This window comes from Typha angustifolia, chromosome 11 (genome assembly GCF_048772165.1).
Source record: "Typha angustifolia cultivar Huaian chromosome 11, ASM4877216v1, whole genome shotgun sequence".
Taxonomy (NCBI): domain Eukaryota; kingdom Viridiplantae; phylum Streptophyta; class Magnoliopsida; order Poales; family Typhaceae; genus Typha; species Typha angustifolia.
The window spans coordinates 12,813,897-12,833,742 of record NC_133249.1 but is presented as its reverse complement, the minus strand read 5'-3'; the positions used below and the strand labels follow the sequence as shown (position 1 = coordinate 12,833,742).

The following is a 19,846-nucleotide window of genomic DNA, read 5'->3' as shown; positions in this document are numbered from 1 at the left end:
CCTCCCTCTCTCTCTCGTGACCTAAAAAACCCCTCTCTCTCACGCGCTGGCGGCGACGAAAACGCATCTTCCTCCCTCACGCGCCGGCGACGAAGGCCTCCCTCCCTCCTCCTCACGCACCGGTAACGAAAGCTTCCTCCCCTTCCCTCCCCCGCGCGGCGAATCCCTCGGCAGCGACTCCCCCTCGCGACGGCAACTCCCTCCGGTGACTGAGGTACCCTACGTCATCTCCCTCCCTCATGCACCTTCCTCCTGCACCTTTGTCTCTGATATTAGAATTTAGGGTTTCGATTTCTTTTTTTAGGGGTTTTGATCACAGTGAGGCAGTGAGCTGATTGATGCTATTAGAGTAATTTAGGATGCTATTAGAGTAATTTCGCACCTTCCTCCGTCACTGCCTCACTCCCTCACTGCCTCGTTCCCTCACTGCCTCACTGTTAGTGTATGCCTCACTGCCATGTTTGAGAAATTAATTACTGCCTCACTGACATGTTTTAGAAATTAATTACTGCCTCACTAACTAAAGCATGTTGTATTAATGATCAGTTGATCACTGTCTGTGTGATACTGTGATCTTTGTTTTATTTTATTGTTGTATTAATTTTTTTATTAATCTTTTATTGCCGTATCAATGCTGTATCCGTGTCCTAGTTTTTAAAATCTATCATATCCCCGTATCTTGTATCGGTATCCATGCTTCACGGCTGACCGCCTGCCACCCGCGGTCGCTTTTCAAAACATTGAAGGTAATATATTTTAAAAATAAATAATTACCTATTGAAGTGGTAATATCTTTATCTTTCTTGTATTCCTATTATTCCCTGTGTTTTTAACCAGATCTTCATCAAGTCATATTGATAAACAATTACCTCTATACAGTACTGAAGAAACGCTCAAAAGATAATCCTAATGGCGAAGAAGAAAGAGAGGCAGGTAAACGTCTCCGGAAAGCCAAAACATTCACTGGACGTGAACCGAACCAATGGAGGTGGAGGGGACAAGGGAGGCCGGTCCGCCTCCACTGTGCGGCGGCTCAAGATGTACAAAGTCCGGCCGAAGCGTGACCGGAAAGGGAAGATCTTGAAGCACGAGTTCCAGTCCAAGGAGCTTCCCAGCACCCGCATCGAACCCGATCGCCGCTGGTTTGGTGAGTCCTGTTTTATTTCCAATTTCGTATCTCCTTATAGTTTTTTTTTATGTTACTTTTTTAGGTCAATCAATTTCGTATCTTGTTCAAATAATGGGAAGGTCGTAAATCTTTCACTAAATTCTCTGGAAGAAAGAGTGTTTGAGCTAGTTTTATAGTGGATTGAAAGAATGATATAAGTGAGTGCAGTTCGAATAGACCAATTTATCAGAATTGAGGTATGACTGTTGAGTAAAACCCTTTTGTTTTGAACCTTGAATTGGAAGTGGTAAGCTACTAAGGTGGTTAGGATTCAAGAAGATCTTAAATTTAACTCTGGTCCTAGACACTTGCTCCATGACGTTCAGCAGTCTAGTCAAGGAGCAGGTATTGAATAAGGAGGCGTACAAGAGGAGTTGCCCGGCAAGATGATAAATTGATAATGCTTTCAGTTTTTCCCGTTAAGTTTGGTTGTGTTTGAAAAGGTGTGGATAGTAATAGTAGTAAAGGTAAAGATGAATGTGTAGAGCCAGATGCATGCTGACTGGTGGAGTTTGACAGAAGATGAGCACTAAAATGAGCGGAAGTACTTTCAATTGATAATTTGATCAAATGAAGTTAAGACTTAAGAGTTTATTTCTATCTGAGGTTTTCTGTGACTATATGCTGGCTGACATGTGTCCGTATTATGCTTTATTTTGCATTATTAAAGGAACTTTGTCTTGTGATCTTGACATTTTGGATGCCACTGTTTAATCTGGAGGACGTGGCAAAGACTTCATAATTTGCGGCACTAAGGAGCAGGAGAAGTAGGATTGATAATAATACCTTGGTGGCTTGGTGTATATTTGGTTGATACAGGGATGAGGAATAGAGAACTTACCAAGGTGTCGAGGGTATTTTATATAAGTTTAGAAGTATTCGTTTCCAATTTTTATAGCTGGTTAGTGTGGAGGCTATTCCAGGTCTGGAAATTATAGAGAATATGTAAGTCATTTGTGAGTATTTGGAAGCTTTGAAGGGGCACCAAATTTTTGGTGGAGCATGCCCTATTAGTATCTGTCAGGAGAAAAAAGGTATTTATCCATTGTTCACATGCAAAAATGAAAAGAGTTTAATGTTCTATGACATTCTATTGAACAATATTTCTTACTTAGTGTGATTATCTACATGATGTGTATGATGGCTATTAACAAAGTGTGTTATTTTCCTTTTCTGGTGCAATTAGCTTCTCATTGAATGGTGATGTTTGATCAATTGTTTGTTCTGCAGGGAACACACGAGTTGTGAACCAGAAAGAGCTTGAGTTCTTCCGAGAGGAGCTTGAGAGCCGGTTATCTAATAACTACAACGTTATACTAAAGGAAAAGAAGCTTCCTTTATCACTTTTACATGATCATCAAAAGGTGGGAACTTTTGTATCCGGAACTTTGGGTTAAAGTCATAAAGAACTCTGACTTGTTCATATAATTGTTTAATTGTCCATTTCTTTTTGTTGAATGTGATAAACTAGAGTTATCATGATACTTTTTGTGAAGTAAACTATTGTGTCTAGGTCATAGTCGTGGTCTTCTATGTATGAGGGTGTGCTTTTATATAGATTTTCTCTATGTATGACTATGAACAAGCGTAGATGTTAAACCTATGATTGACAGAGAGTAGGATGAAAGGTTGTTAGTTCAATTCTTTTTTCTTTTTCTTTTCATTTCATGTGTGTGTGTCTTATTCCTTTGAGGAACCTATATGTTGAAATTCTCCCAAGAGGGAGGGAAAATTTTAAGTACTAGCAGGTGTTAAAGAGCTAGGAGGGAAAATTTGGGATGTAAAAATTTAGGAAACTATGTAAGTTTGATTTTGTCCAATATAGGCAATTTTTCTTAATGTTGTTGAGATAGTTTGGAAGTTGGCATGTAGTTCAGTCTAAGTAAGAATTAATAAGAGCTTCTTTGCTAATAGGCTTCAAAATCTAACTTCAATCTCTTCACAGAATTAGGATACCTTGATTATTGAGAGGCCTTCTAGCATAACCTTTCTAATGTAGGCATATAGTTGATTGAGAACATCTTATTCGCCATGTAAGGAACAAGTTGCCACTCGTTAATGTGCTACAGATTCCTGATTTTTTTAATGAATTTGAGAAAGACTGGCATTCATTGGATAACTCTTATGTGCTTTTTGAATGGTAAATTCAGAATGTCAAGTTATCTCATTTCCACACTATGAACAAAACTACCAAGGAACTTTGTGGTTCTACATGAAAATGTGTAGAACTTCTCTTGAATATGGATAGGAATATTGAAGAGATGTCCTAAGCTAGTTATCTCATATCCACACTTCTCCAAACAAAACTACCAAGGAAAATTTGTGGAGCTACATAAAAAAATATGTTGAACTTCTCTTGAATATGGATAGGAAGACATGTTGCAAGGCACCTTTTACTAGTTTTGTGGGGTACTTACATTAGAACGTTAATGAACTCGTTTCTCTCTTAAGTAGGATGGCCCTAGCGTGTCTGCCATTTCTTTAAGTGCATTAAGTGGTATATCTATGAGGTTCAAGTTTGTGTTTCTCGATCAAATCTACCCCATACTTTCTATATGATGTAAGATGTAGAACAACTTTGGACAAGTAGTAGCAAAGAAACATGCTCAACCTTATTAACTCGTTAATATTCTTATGCACTGTAAATTTTCTTATTTAAACTTATTGGTTAGTAGGTTTACATGCTTTAGAAATGCCCATCAATTCACCCTGGCAGTTGACTAATTTCTTGTGGTGGTTTTGCAATAATGAAACAGCAAGCTAAGGCACATCTTCTTGACACTGAGCCTTTTGAACATGCATTTGGGCCAAAGAGGAAGAGGAAGCGCCCAAAACTATTGGCATGTGATTATGAGTCGCTGGTCAAAAGAGCAGCTGGTTCTCAAGGTATGTTGATATTAATTAATCTTTATACAAATTTGTAGTGCTGGTCAGCTGGGGAAAATATGTGTTCCTTTTTGGAGAAGTTGGCTCATTATTTGTATCGGCGCCTAATCTACTTTTCTTGATATAATGCAAATTGGGTATTGATGCTACTGTTTTTGTAGTAATCTTGCCAGCTTCGCTTGATCTGGTTCTCCACTTCTTCCAGGCCAATTAATTGAATGAGCTGAGTGGAGATTTTTATGTTTACTTTGCTGGTTGTTCTTTTCTAGATGCCTATGAGCAAAAATCTGCTGCAGTACAACTATCTAGGGAGGAAGATGAAGAAGATGGTTTAAGAGACTTAGTCAGGCATACGATGTTTGAAAAGGGGCAGAGCAAGAGAATATGGGGTGAACTTTACAAAGTCGTTGATTCTTCAGATGTAGTTGTACAGGTTAATTCTGCTGATTTTTTACTGCTCGTGTTGTATGTTAAGTTAAATTTAAAAAAATAGTTTCTTTTTCAAGACATCCAGTAGCTTAATGTCAACCTTTTGTAGGAAGAGATGTTTTAAATATTTGCATGCAGGTTAGCTAAAATAGTGGTGCTGGTCATCTAAAAATGTAGTTATCCATGTGAGTATGCATTCTTCGGCTATCTAACAAAAGACATGTAAGATGTACTTGGAGTATATTTGGTGCTTTAAGATTCCATATAAGAGCTTCCTCACAGAAAGAACATGTTAGATTTTCTTTTGCCTATCTCATGAAGATGATGAAGTTTGTAAGACCAGATGTACTAGCTGATGTCAACTTAATTTCTTGAAGTTATTGGCCATGTTTTGTGCAAGTCGGTATTTATTTACTTATACAAATCATTCTTTTTATGCAGGTACTAGATGCTAGGGATCCACAAGGTACTAGATGCCATCATTTAGAGAAGCACTTGAAGGAGCATTGCAAGCACAAACATATGATTCTTTTACTAAATAAGGTCTGTGTCTCCTGCATTAACTCGTATGTACCTATGCAATTGCTGCAAGATTCTTTAAAAATACTTTTCAAGTCCTCTCTTTAATGCATTGGTAGCCTGATTAACTTTGTTGTTCATTCTGATCTTCTTGCTTAAAGTGTGATTTAGTTCCTGCATGGGCAACGAAAGGATGGCTGAGGGTCTTGTCAAAGGAATATCCTACTTTAGCCTTCCATGCAAGCATCAATCATTCTTTTGGCAAGGTCTACCATGGTTCTTTTAACTTGCTTGTTATTGTTTGTTTCTTTCTTTCATGATTCTGTTATGTTCTTATAACTTTTCTTTTTCTGGGCAACAGGGTTCTCTTCTTTCAGTACTTAGGCAATTTGCCCGCTTGAAGAGTGACAAACAAGCCATATCTGTGGGATTTGTTGGATATCCTAATGTTGGAAAATCATCAGCTATTAACACGTTGCGCTCAAAAAATGTATATTTCATTTCTTTGCTTTGACTATGTAAATTTTATTGCTAGTGCTTTCTTTTTTGCTGTCTTTGGTCCTCGCCACAGTGTATCAAGAGTTTTGTTTAATACTTTAATATGTCCTGCAAAGAACTAATCAGCGCCAATATTTGTTTTAACAGTTACTGAATTTTTACTACATAAAAGTTTTACATTTTGATCTCATGGCAAAAAGTTGGAACTAGAAGCCTAAGTATTCGATCAGTTTTATGTTTTCGTGGAATGGGTTTACTATTTTATGTGATCTAGTCAGATTAATATCTTTTTATAGTTGGCTGAATAGCTTAATTGAACATCTTCTGCCGTAAGTACATGATTGCCAATGAAGCTAATTGGCATACCTATGTTATTTATCTACCTTGTCCTTGGTGAGGTGCTTTTTGGAGTTCTCACTTATAGCTTTTTCTACTTGTGAATTACTTTCTTTTTTGCGTTTTCTTCTAAACTTGATCTCGAACATGAGACTAGTTGAGATTGATTGTTATCGTAATAGTTACATGAGGTATCAATCCTTCTGCTTCAAGCACTTATGATTATTGTTCACGTTTTTGCTTTTCTGTTTTATTTAAAGGTGTTGGTCACTATTTGTCTGATTTGTGATACCAATATCCTCCTGCTTTCTCCAGGTCTGCAAAGTGGCTCCAATTCCTGGAGAGACAAAAGTGTGGCAGTATATTACTCTTACCAAGAAGATCTTTTTAATTGACTGTCCTGGCGTTGTGTACCAAAACAATGATTCAGAAACAGATATAGTTCTTAAGGGTGTGGTATGTCCTCCACTCCTTTGTCGCCTCCTAGCTTTTTATATATGGATATATTTGTCAGTTAGAGAACTAAGTGGAGATGGAGTAAGACCTGGATCTTCTGTTTATAACTTTAAATTTCTGAATGCTGTCAATTCGGGTTAAAATTTTGATTATGTTTTTAGTGTCAAAAGTTTATACTATTTAATGATGTGCTTCAGATTCTTGTTTATTTTTTGAAGTTGAAAAGTCAGAGTTGTAGCTCTGTGTATTAAGGCTTTAATCTAGTTCTCTTGTTCTTTTTGATGCTTTATGTCCTAACAGATTCTAATTTATTGCTGCCATTCTTGGCTTTATTTTCTACATTGAGAGCTTCTATTGTGCCTGTATGGTAGTAAAAGTGTATGGCTTCATTTTGCATTTATGAATAGGTACGTGTGACAAACTTGCAAGATGCTTCTGAGCATATTGGAGAAGTCCTAAACCGCGTGAAAAAAGAACATCTGCAAAGAGCATATAAAATTAAAGACTGGTATGTTCTATTCCTGATTACTAATCAATTAATCTTCTCTTTCTTGTTCTAATGCATATTATCATGTACTATGATTTCTGTTTAGATTCTTTTAAGCTACTAAAATTGGCGTTCACCTATTTATCTTGAAATCTTGTTTGAATAAATATGCTATTGACTCTTTAAGAGTTTTAGAATGTTTAGTGGCGATATTGAAGTTTGCCCATGTTGAAGTTTGCCACACAAGTTTAGTCAAGTAAGATTTAGTGATATCACTGTGTATATTAATTCAGACATTGTTTACAGGTGGCAGAACATTGTTGGATATATGGGTTCATTTTATCCCCTGGGGTGGTTAGTCCCAAAATCAGTGTATCCACCTGACTTTTGGTTTGCTGCACTTAACTTCCCTCAGGTCCCAACTGATAAGCAGTTGTTAGTATTTCTGTCCAATTTAATAGAAATGGCAATCTGGTGGGTTATTTTCCATCCAAAAGCTTAAAATGATGACCAACACCTTTTCTCCATAAAAGTACCGGTCACCTCTTCCATTGTATTTGATCTACCAAACTCCCAAATTTGCCAAAACTAATCATTGGTTTGAGCAATACAGATGATTTGAATGAGGAAATGTTCTTGGTCAAAGAAGACAATGGCATTTTGGCCATTTTGAACATTTCTGTCACTGAGTGTTAATGATTACTTACACTTTGAGACCTTAGGGGGTTTAAGTGCAACGAATAAGAATTCAGGATAAACCTTGGTTTTGGTTTTGACCAGGCTTGAATTGTTTTTAATCTTATTTTATTTAATGAGTTGGTGGAAAAAAAAGAGTTATGTCCTAAACTGTTTAGTTAAACTCTATATCATTGCTGTGATGCCAGTAGAATCGTGTTAAACCAGAAAAATTTAGCTGTATACCTTTTTATCAGTGGCTTCCCCGTCCTACCATTGATTAGTTTGTTTAGTGAAACTATATTATCATTTTTCCTTTGTGAGGGTATTTAGTGGGCATACTGATGGCTTCATCTCTTTATGTTACTACTAGGGTTGATGAAACTGACTTTCTTGTCCAGCTGAGCAAGTCCACTGGGAAACTTCTGAAGGTATGGTCTGGCTTTGCGTATTTGATTTACAAGTCAATTGCTGGTATTTATCTGATACGACATTATTGCCCTTGTGCATTTGATATAAGGTGGCAAATGATGACTGAATTGATATGAAATCCATCAGCATCTGTGATTTCATTTGCTCACGTGCATATCCACCAGCTTCAATACATGTTTCCTTTTCCTGTAAACATATTGCATGCTTCTTCCTTATTAGTGCAATTACTTTCTTTACTAATTATTTGGCAAGTTCAAACTTTTTCCTGCTTATTTCAGTATCAACTCAGTCCACTTCTCCATGTTAACTCATATCCATCCTTTATGTTCTCACATTGCCATGTAGCATCTCAGTCTTTTCAACTTCACTTATCCTTTAGCGTGAAACTGTACTCTGATCTTGTTGGAGACCATATTGCTGCTTTCAGAATAACTTTGAATAGGCATATCCATGTGTTAGGCAGCTTTTCAACTGCAAAGCGCCTATTATCTCTATCTAGGTTGAAGTTTCAGTCGTTCAGGAGCTAGTTTTCATGTCTGGGTTAGTTCTTTTAAAAAATCTACCTGGAAATTGACTTTTTTCCTTACTCCTTAGACAATTGTTGTGATTTGAATGTGGAGCAAAATAAACTTTCACCTTCTGGTTTATAAAAAATATTAGTTCTAGGATGAATATTTCTAGAAAGCTAATCTATTTGTGGAATTGATAGGGTGGTGAGCCTGATCTAACGACTGCAGCTAAGATGGTACTTCATGACTGGCAAAGGGGTAAAATTCCCTTTTTTGTTCCCCCACCACAGCAAAATGAAGGCAGCCAACCTGAAGATTCTAATGTAATCGAGAAAATTGACGAGCCAACTGTAAGCACAGACAGGGCTGCTGCCGCAATGAAAGCCATAGCAGGAATCATCTCATCCCAGCAGCTCATGAATGTACCTGCTCGCAAAGACTTATTCGCTGGTGTGGAAAATGAAAACCTAGAGCAGATTCCAGGAGATGTTGACTGAAGAGGATATCACAGTCTCCTTTTTTTGTATTCTTTTAACTTGCATGCGGGCTTGGTGAATCAGAGAAGAGGAAGATTGATGTAGCATCAAGCATCTCCAAATTTTCAGGATTTTTGTTCTCAAAGGTTCCCTATCGCGAAGGGGGTTTTTAATCTCACGGGATTCCTAATCTTGAGAAGTTTCCTATAGAGGTTTTTTATTTCAAGTGTCTTAATTATTTAGTCTTCTAATAGTTATCACCATCCTACCTAGGTAGGTTTTCTAAGGTCTCATTGCATTCATGCATAAAGGCTTTCAAGAATAACTTTATGTGTACCTCTTAAATACAAATTTGGTACATTTATAACTTTACTCGTATTTTATTGTTTAGTTGTAAAATGTGGATAAAATTATAATAATTATCTTGAATAAGTCTTATGTAAGAATTTGTATTTTGCTTCTAAACTGTGAATAAGTATGGTCAATAAGGTAGATAGTGTGAAGCTGAATGGAATAAAATAAATTCCTATTTAAAGGGTATTATTTTTTAGTCATTTTTAATAGATCACAAGCACTTTAGTTATAAAGAAGGGTAATTTGGTTGTTTCTTGCTAATTTTTAATAGATCACATTGCACATTATTATCGAGTTGTTGGCAAAAATAGGTTTATTTTTTTAATTTATTTTATCAAAATGGATCACTCTTAAATTTAAATACTAAAATGGGTCTATTTTATTATAGTCCAAAAGTATTAAATAGTAAGCGTTCTCTTAAGTAAAATGTTAAGTCTTCTCAGTATTTTAATTAAGAAACAGTTTAGATAATACTTTATATCTCTTAGGCAAGAAAGGTGTTCTACAAAAGTAGGACATCCTTCAAATCTATGCTCAAAGATGTCACTTGATATAAGAAGAGAAATATGAAGATAAGTGAAAGTTGATGCACTGTCAATCAGTAAAAAAAATATAGTCTCACAACTGATGGATGACAAATTGGAATCTATCCACTCAAAGTCATCCAAACACTTAATTCTATTAGATGGATCAACAACGTTGGCAAGACAAAAATTAATTGACCAAATAATGTCTTGTCACTTTCTCCCTTGGCTAATTGCACAAGAATTCAAGTTCTCTTTGATGTGGTCAACATGGATATTTGTCATATATACACTATAACTACAAACTATGATAATACCTTTACATTCTATAAAAATGGAGTGAAATGGTAGCTCTATTTAAAGAGAAATGGTGTGCTAAAGAGAACACATGTATTATTAATAAAATATATATATATATTGGTAGCTCTATTTGACTTCTTTCTCTTTGGCTCTAAGTTAAGCTAGCTAGTAGTTGTTTGTGAACATATGAAGAAGCTGGAGCAGTGAGTGCCACTTCTAACTCCAAGACCAATTAGTATTGAATTTACCCAAGTGTGTTGCATCTAAGGGAGGCCCTTCTAGTTTAGAGCAAGGTCTCACTCTCCCTTCTCTCAGAGAACAAAAAGAGAAGGATATCTAGATCTATAGTTGGAGTCATGGTAGCATGAGAATCTTTTGTTATTTCTTTTGCATCTTATTTATATCTTCTTTTAGTCATAAGTAAAATGTCACTTTCCATGTACATATTTATATATAGAGAGAGAACATTTTAGTCATAGATAATATAATAAAGGTGTCAAAAGACCAGTGTTTTTAAATATAGAACATTTTATTCAGCACAAGAATTATAATTTATACCCTATATTTTTACTAAAAATCTAACTAATAGTATTTTCTACACATATTATTAAATTATAAGATTCGATTTATAAATAATAAAAATATAATATATAAAGTATAATTTTATTAAAAAGCGGGGTATTATATATAAATATCCTTTAAAACTAATCACGTAGCTTAGACACTGGTGGTAGAAATACGAGAGTTAATGCTTCTTTCTTTCTTTATTTCTTTTATTATTATTATTATTATTATTATTATTTATTTTTATACCGTAGGTAGCACCAATCTAACGGGATCTCCCAACTAACAAAGGCCAGGCACCCCGTAATGGCGCGCCACGTGTCGGTTCCGTTACCTAAAGGAACGCTGAAAGCAATAAAGAGAGGAATAAGAATCCCTCTTAGATGGTCTACGCTACTATTCCCATCCATACATCCATCCGAAACCCTAACCCTAAAACCTCCACCAAATACCTTCTCTTTACTACCTCGAATAGATCGATCGATCGATTGATAGATAGATAGATCCATAAATCGATTTAGGGATGGGGGATTTGGAGAAGCGGTTGAAGGAGAAGGCGAAGGAGATGAAGCATCTGATGAAGAGAGGGGTGAAGGTGGTCGGCCCGCCATGCAAGAGAGGGCTCAAGGTCGTCGGCGACTCCTGCAAGAAGGGATGGTACAAAGTCCGCAGCCTTAGGTCCTGAGCACCTCTCCGATTCCTTTCTTCTTATCTTATTTGAAAATATTTGATTTTGATCTCCCTCTCTTCTTTCTCTCTCTCTCTCTCTCTTATTAGTGGAGTAATATTTTTGGTTGACTTTTTTTACTATATTTTCTTCCGCTGTTGCTTGCTCTCGTATTACTTGTTTGTTGTTTGAATCAATTCGAAGCTTGTCCGATTCAGTAGTCAAATTTCTTATCGAACAAGATGTAATTATCGTATTAGAAGTTTATTCTTGATTTAAAGGATAAATTGACGGAGATCTGAGTCTATATTTTATATATTTCTTTTATCATTTGGGCACACAAAATGACTGATAAAATCGGGATATATATTTATCACAAATACCCCGTCTCTCTTGCCTTTATTTTTCGATTATACCGTATCATATCAATAATTAAAGTTTGATTCTTTATTTTACCTTTTAGTGTCCTAGGGGAAAAAAATGCTCTGTTCACAGGGCTCATTTAGACATGATCATTAGGCCCTCACCCGGCCCGAACAAGCCCGATTTTAACCGGGCTAAGCCCGGCCCAAGTCCGATTTAGGCCTGGCTCGACCCGAGCTCGATATGGCAGTGGGCCGCATGGGCTAAGGCTTTGCCTGCTCAGTCTGACCGAAAAGTCCGATTCACTACTCTCATCTATAGCCTTACCCATAATGTATATATATTCATATAATTATTTTAGTCCCACATTAGATATTTAATAAAATATATATATATATATATATATATATATATATCTTTTCATGAAAAATAACTAAAATATTTTCATATAAGCCCATTAAATTTGGCCCAATAAAATATAATAATTTTTATATTTAATGCATTATGTTAAGTCGTTATACCCAACCCAAGCCTAATATCTAGGCTAGCGGACGATAACGGGCTAAAATATTCTAGTTCGGTCCGAGTGATTGGTGGGTTGAGCCATGAACAAATATTAAGTTCGATTGGCTCGAAAAACCCGATTCGAACTTGACCCGGCCCGCCCAATGATCACGTCTAGGCTCATTACGATCACGGGCAAGGGCATAAACGAGCCCAGCTTGAGCGAGTAAGGGTGTAAACCAGCCCAGCTTGAACGAGCCTCACGAGCCAACTCGGCCCATTTAGAGCTCGAGATGGGCTTTTAACAAACCAAGCCTGAGGCTCATGAGTCCAAGGGCATTTTTGACGGTCGTAATCATGAGCCGTCTCCATTGTAAGACTCAAAATAATTATTATTATATATATAAGTAATATGAACTATTTTATCAAAGATGTAATGATTTATGTTTGTATCTCTTTAGCCTAACTTCAGAAATAATTTTTTTTCTTCTTATTTTAGAATACAATTCATTATTTTACAATAACAACTAAATATTATAATACATTTATTTTAGAATGTAAATACTATTTATCAAAATTATTTTATATTATGTAATAACTTAATTACTATTTTACATTTGATATAATTTATCCCATCAACCTATATTATATCAAATTAAAAAAAAATTCATAGTAATTTTATAAAAAAAAATGTTCTTATATTTTCCTTCACTTTATATTGCACTCTAGATATCATTATTATACTCTTATTTTAAAATACAAGTAGATACAAGAATAATTATTACTGAAATAAAAATTTTATTTTAAAAATAACAAAGAAAAATGCATATAGAATTTGCCTTATTCTTAAAACAAGCCTTAATATTTATATTTTTATTACTTTATATTTATCTAATCCTTATAAAATATATATGAGAAATATGAGCTGATAGATCAAAGATCTAATGATTTCTATTAGTTTATGTCTCTTTAATATTTCTATTTTATTGTTAAATTAAGGTTTTTATTTAGACTTGAAATTATTTATTTATCAGCTCTGTTAGGACTGGAGCTCGAATTGCCTTAAATTGAAATTATTTCAATTCAAACTTAGATCCAATATCAAGGCTCAAAATTAATTTTAATTAAGACAGCTCGGCTCGTTACCCGTCTGATCTTTAGGTTTTTTTTAAATGAAAGTAATCCTATAGAACGAATCTTTTAAATCAAACTAGATTTTTTTTTACAAGTAATAAAATATTTTCTATTTTGTTAGTATAATTAGGTGAAAATTAACTCTGAATATTAAAGCCTTAAGAACAAAATAAAGAGGTTAAATGATAAATATAGCTGAGAGGGCCCATCAAACTTCGAAACTAATTTGTTTATCATCTTATCTATAATATTAAGAATCTTTCTTAACCTCAATCTCTAACAAATCTGAAATAATATTTTTTTATCTAAACTCTTTCTTTATCAGTTGTTGGTGGAAGATCTCCAATATTCTGATTTGTGTCAATCCTAATAAAATTTGACAAGGGTTAGGCAGGAGGGCCATTATTTTTAAGTTCTAATATCCTTTATTTAAAAGGGTATTTTACTGCATTTTATTGTGGTAAGTGAGATTAGGTTAAATGTATCTTAAGGCTACTTTGGTAATCTTATTCATAGAGCCAAATAAAACGATAGTTTAAAGGATAATTAGTCACTAAAATTATTGATAAAAAAAAAAGGAGGGATTATAATAAATAGCTCAAAACGAGGGGTGTTTATCACAAATTAGCCACAAACTATAGTGTTATTCAAAAAAATCCCCTTAGAATTATTATAGATGCATCGTCTCGGAACTTGGAATCCAGGAGGGCTGCTGTACTCAAACCCAGCCTGAGTCAAGCCCGAGTCGACTCGGTTCTAGCCGATCCAAACCCAACCCATCGATACTCTTATTATTTAATTAATATAGATAACATATATTAAGAATTTTTTGAAGGATATAAACCCAAAAAAATTTAAAAAAAAATAGCCGTAATTTTTAGGGAAAACTTCAAAAAGGTCAAAAAGCTCTACATAAGCTTTCTGCCATCATTGATAACTATTACCGGATACAGAGGAGGAAATAGCATGAGTTTCTATCGCTATTTTAAAAACTTATAAGACTTGTAACACATTTTAATATATACAACATGAGCATGATTCGCATGTATAGAAGGGATATTAACAGGTGAAGTAAATTAAGCTCCATTTTCAGGATAGCAAGAGGAAAATAACTGCAAATCCGAAGAGGAAGAGCCACATCTGATGGAGCACATTCTCCACCTGCATTTGACGCCTCCTCATCCTGGGGCTATTCCCGCCTACCATCAGATTATTCGGCCCGGAATAGTACAATCCCTCGTCGCCGTTATTCCTAAACATCCACTGCAGCATCACGGCCGTCGTGCCTCCAAGCATTGGCCCTGCCGTCGGATGGTATACAGGTCCGGCGGATAGCGATAAATCTGACGGAAAATATCTGCTATCAGGACTACCATAGTAATGAAGTTCTTCTTCTTGTTCTTGCTGTCGCCGCCGCCGCTGCTGCTGCTGCTGCTGCTGTAGAAGAGTTGGTTGCATATACAAATATTCCTCACTGTGCAGAGGAGGATGGTGTTCATCCAAGGAAGCAACCGTCGCATAATCCCTGCGAACGGATGGCCTGCTCGGTATCGGAAGGCTTTGATCGGATCCCTCTTTGGTATTGGGGCCATGGCCATATAATGGAACAAGGGAATTCTCGGAGAGGGGGGCCTTGCAGACCGGGCATTGCTGCAGCGATGCACTCTCTACCTGCAGCCACTTGTAGATGCACGGCCAGCAGTAGAGGTGACCGCAAAGGGTGACGACTGGATCAGCGGCGAAGTCTAAACAGATGTTGCAGTCAAAGCAAGCGGTGGCATTCGGCGGCTCCCGCTTTGGCTGAGAGTTTTCCATGGAGTCGCCAAGGAAGCCCTGAACAATCCCTTCGACTTCCATCTTCTACTATAGTACCTGTGTATCAAGCAAAAGGTAAAGAGAGAGAGAGAGAGAGAGAGAGAGAGAGAGAGAGAGAGAGAGAGCTTATTCTTAGTGCTAGTGACAAATAGCATCAAGGTGAACAATTGTATAGACCCAAGTAAAGGAGATGTCAGAGTGGACCATGAGGGCAGGGATAATGAACAAATAGAAAAGCAAGTAATGGGTGGTGGCAGAAGAGCGAAGTTCAAAAGAATGACGCCTTATCTAATGCCACAGGCATACAGAAGCATCAATTCTATAAGGCAAATTACGGATAAGGCTTCAGCTTCTGTCTTTTTGACCCCACATAGCTGCCACAATTAAGAGCAAATTGAATAAAGAATTACAAAAGGGAACCAATTAGATCACCAGTTAGGGCCCAGCCCTGAAACAATAGTATGTGGCTATGACGAGGAAAGAGTGGTTTCCCCGGTTTTTGACAAAACTAGCCCCTGTTTCAATTTTTTCTTTATTATCAATATATACCATCCCTCAAAATTAATATTAAAAAACAAACTTGTTTCACAATAATTGCCGGTAAAATGCTAAACTTATCATCATCATTTTATCTAAAAAAAGAGAAAACATTAACTAATTCGGCGTCAACATTTTGTGTCGCTATAAAAAAGAACTAAGAATAGACTTAGCAAAATGTATCAGCATTTCATTAAAATTACTGATAAAATTAGTGTTTTCTTTTATTAAATTACATATATAATATTGAACTTATTGGTGTTTCTATCGAAAAATAAAATATTGATCTTATCAGTGTTTTAGTAACATCTACAGTAAAACAAACCCATGTTCGATTAAAATAATTTAATACTGAGCTAATTTGGTAAAAAAATCCTCATAGTTTCTCACAAAACTCTTGTCTAGTTGCAGTATCTAGTTCTATTCAAAAAGTATAAAAGAGTGCAGGAGAGGCATAAGATTCATATGTGCATATTTGACCATAATTTGCTAGACCATGAAGCATGAACAGAGGACAAGAGATAAGGATAAGAGGGGCAAGGCCTCTTCTTTTTGTGTCGGAGTATTTAACGAAATAGAATCAAACCCACGATTCTCCAAATCAGATCAGATCAAATCAAATCAAATAAACACATCCTATTATTTATAAAAAGAGATGATCTCTCCTTGTCGCAGTAGCTAAGGTGGAGCTTTCATAGCATACGGCACTACCAATTCAAACTGCGGCAACTTTTTTTGTCTTCCCATGGACAGGTCACAGGGTCATCTCCTTTCCCATTAATAAGCATGTGAATTAAAAAAAAAATTATCGAAGACTAATCGAGATAAGTCATTATTTTAGGTAAAGCAACTCAATCTGCTACCAAATTGCTGGTCCAAGGATAAGAAAGAGCATGTAGATGACCAATTTGATAACCACTATGTGTGCATGACAAAGTCAATTCAACATTCCAGCAATAGCCAATTTGAGCATTATGAGCAAAAAAAATTTCAACTTACCAAGGGTTATTAAATTAATCAAGCTGATCTAAAAATTTCAACTTTATATTAGCCTATTAGGACCAGGTAGTATAATAATTTCAAGTCCTTGAAATTGGAAAATGGCATCCCTAAAATAAGAATGAAAGAACAACCAATTCACCAAAAACACTATAAGCCAAATTCCCCAGTAAGTGGGTATAATGGTTGGTATTATATCAACAAGAAGTAGAGAGTTCTATGGTGTGCAATTTTTACCCCCTTCGAAACCACCAAAGAGAACAATTTTTTCTGGGATAAAAATTGATATATCAGTAGAAAATTTTACAAAGATTGAAAAGTAAAGCCCAAATATTAACAAAGTAAAATTAAAAACAATGTATCAACAAGCCAAAACTTCGGTAAGAATGACGAGGAAAAGAAAATTAAGCTTGGGAGTCACAAAGAGCGAGTCCAAAAAAAAGTAAAATAACATAGGAATAAAACGAAGTAGCCAAGACAGCGACGCAGTGTCCCAAAAGATCCAAAAGGTAAGGAAGCCATAACCAAATCGACGATTACTCAATCCCAACAAAACCCTAGCCGGGACGATCACCATGGCGATCTAACAAGATCCTCTGTTTCAATCATTGATCCAACGAAAGCACTCGCAAATATCTGTCTAAATTTGCATCAAATTCTCGCTTTGCCCCAACAAGAAGAAGATCTCTATAACGTCGCCTAAAGCTAATGGAAAAAAAGGGGGGAAAAAGGGGGAAAATTCACGGGAAAACAAGACAACACCGATACTATTAAAAAAAGCATTCGAAGAGATAAACAAGATAGAAAGAATCTGAGATCACTTACAGATAAGAATTTGAAGAGAATTTGGGAAACGAATCCGGTAGCGTGACGCCGTTGTCGGCAAAGAAGAAGAGGAGGAGGAGGAGGAGGAGAAGGATGAGGATGACGTAGGGGAAGACGAAGAAGAACGACTTGAGTAGCAGTGGGAGAAATGGTGAGATAACGTATATATGGGGGAAAGCTTTGGAAGAGGGTGTGGTACATAACCGGCTTTTTCCTCACACGTGCCGGTCATATATCTATATCCACAGTACGGCTTCGGATACATTATTATTATGGATGGATAGTGAACTTGCGAATATCGGATCTTTTGACCAAATTAGCCCTCTCTCAAATTATTTTTACCTTAATGGATCACCCTCCAAGCTTAATATCATAACTAGTCTGCGTTACTTTATAGCTATCAGTATTTATATTTATAAATTAATTAAAAATAATAATCTTATCCTCAATTTTTTTTAGAATTTTTTCTATAAAATATTTATAAATTTTAGTTAAATTTATCTTAATTTTTTGTGACACATATTATATATGTAAGAAAAAGACGCTGAAATTATTAGTGTTTCCTCTTCTTAGATGATAACGTGGTCATTTTAGTATTAAATTTGAACAATATTTATCTTTTAAATTAATTAAAAATACTCGGAATAAGACATATATGGTATTTATTGCCTAAATTAATTATTAAAATCTATAAATTAATTGGTAATAAATGAATAAATCTATATGTAATTAGATTACATATTCATATAAAACCTCTCCCCTCGAACCTACTTTCTTTTTTAGGCCTAGATTCTTTCTCTATTTATTGTTACAAAACAGACTTTTATATTATTATTATTTTATAATATTTTGATCTTGTTCGAATTTGTATGGTTATTCAATGTTAATATCACACTTATATTCAAAAAAATTTAGGGTTAAATACATTTAACCTCTCATATTCGTGCCCGAAATTATTTTATCAATACGTAGTATACTTACTTTAGAGTGAGACCATTCGCTTTTTCCATCCAAATTAACGGAGTGTGTCAAAAAATTTTTAAAAATTAAATAGCAGGTTGAATTCCCTCCGTTTTTAATTTTTTATAGATAAAAATGTATTTTCCCTCTTATATAAGCATTTCTTTTTATTCAAAGAATACCCAAATATTTTCTTCTTTTACTTTTTAGATTGTGCTATCTATATAGTAAGTTTTTTTAGACTTATTTCTTATAAAGTTTAATAATTATATTATATCTAATAATGAGATAAATATGAGGTTAAAAAAAAATAAATAAAACCGATCTATTTCCTGATAGGTACAAATTCTGATCTCATGAAATTCTTATTATGTTTTTCTTAAAGAAAGATAGAATATGACAGAGACATTTTGGTCATTTAGGCGTGCTTTATTAATTCTGACAGAAAAATTAACGGTTTCAATTTAGTCATAAATATATAAACGAATTTGAGACTTTTTAAAGTACAAGGAGGTAAAGTAATTTTCGACATAAGTACAAAAATTAAAACGTATGTAATCCAAATTTTTATAATAGAAATCAAACTTAATCGAATATAATTTATCTCTTATATTATTTAAAATGTAACGCAATTAAGAGGGTAAATATGTAATTAACTATCTCAAAAACACTTTCATATTCACATTGGAAGTCCTTATAAGCTCCTCCATAGAAGAAGAACAAACATATGCTGCACATAAAATCTAAGCAATAAGATTGATTCCTTGTACTGAGAGATGCTACGTCCATAAATGCAATGTCTAGATTGGAAATTAATTAATTTAATTTAGTGATTAAAAAATGAGATTTATTTTACATAATTTCCATTCAAATCTCTCTAAATATTATAATTGCTACTATATTTTTCAAATAGTCATTTGCTCTTGGTATAAATTACTTAATATAATTGGACGGCTACTAATATTATTTGATATCATGTTATCATAGCACAAGAAAAGTTATTAAAAAGAATGATATTTTATTACCCTACATGTATGTATCTGTTACCTTTAGCAATCAATCAATAGTCTAAACTACTGTTCAGTATTTGACTTTCACTTTATATACTTGTATTTTAAAATACATCATCTAATTTTAAATATAATTAGCCTCATTTAGCAATTAAATTTATGAGCACTTAGATATTATATTCTCACCATGTAAGTTATCATCTTCCTTGAGGGTGGTAAAAGTTATCTAATTACCCCAATAAGATAACACGACTTTTAAACGGATTTAGATTTAACCTAATTATTAAACAGATTGTGTTTATTACTTATTTATAACACTAAAAAAATATGTTTACTTACAACTCAAATAATATAACAAAATTTGAATAACACGTGACACCCGATAACTCATTTATGACTCATATAACTTGTTTAATAAA

The 19,846-nt window shown here is 34.7% G+C and overlaps 2 protein-coding genes across 3 annotated transcripts; one reads left to right on the top strand and one right to left on the bottom strand.

Annotated features, from left to right (window-relative positions):
* Positions 1-9,243, top strand: LOC140770186 (nuclear/nucleolar GTPase 2). The gene is made up of 12 exons (XM_073111239.1): positions 1-214; positions 880-1,147; positions 2,399-2,532; positions 3,925-4,054; positions 4,324-4,487; positions 4,925-5,026; positions 5,164-5,268; positions 5,364-5,492; positions 6,152-6,292; positions 6,700-6,800; positions 7,828-7,885; positions 8,596-9,243. Exons 2-12 carry the CDS (start codon positions 910-912, stop codon positions 8,890-8,892), a joined length of 1,599 nt encoding a protein of 532 aa, XP_072967340.1. The 5' UTR covers positions 1-214; positions 880-909; the 3' UTR covers positions 8,893-9,243.
* Positions 9,244-14,243: 5,000 nt separating this feature from the next.
* Positions 14,244-17,613, bottom strand: LOC140770127 (E3 ubiquitin-protein ligase RMA1-like). Of its 2 annotated transcripts, none has more exons than XM_073111142.1 (2): positions 17,458-17,613; positions 14,244-17,337 (listed from the first exon to the last, which is right to left on the bottom strand). In XM_073111142.1, exon 2 carries the CDS (start codon positions 15,136-15,138, stop codon positions 14,371-14,373), a length of 768 nt encoding a protein of 255 aa, XP_072967243.1. In that variant the 5' UTR covers positions 15,139-17,337; positions 17,458-17,613; the 3' UTR covers positions 14,244-14,370. The 2 variants fall into 2 exon arrangements, with proteins under 2 accessions (XP_072967243.1, XP_072967242.1); XM_073111141.1 differs by having other exon boundaries at positions 14,244-15,153; positions 17,458-17,611.
* Positions 17,614-19,846: the final 2,233 nt, after the last annotated feature.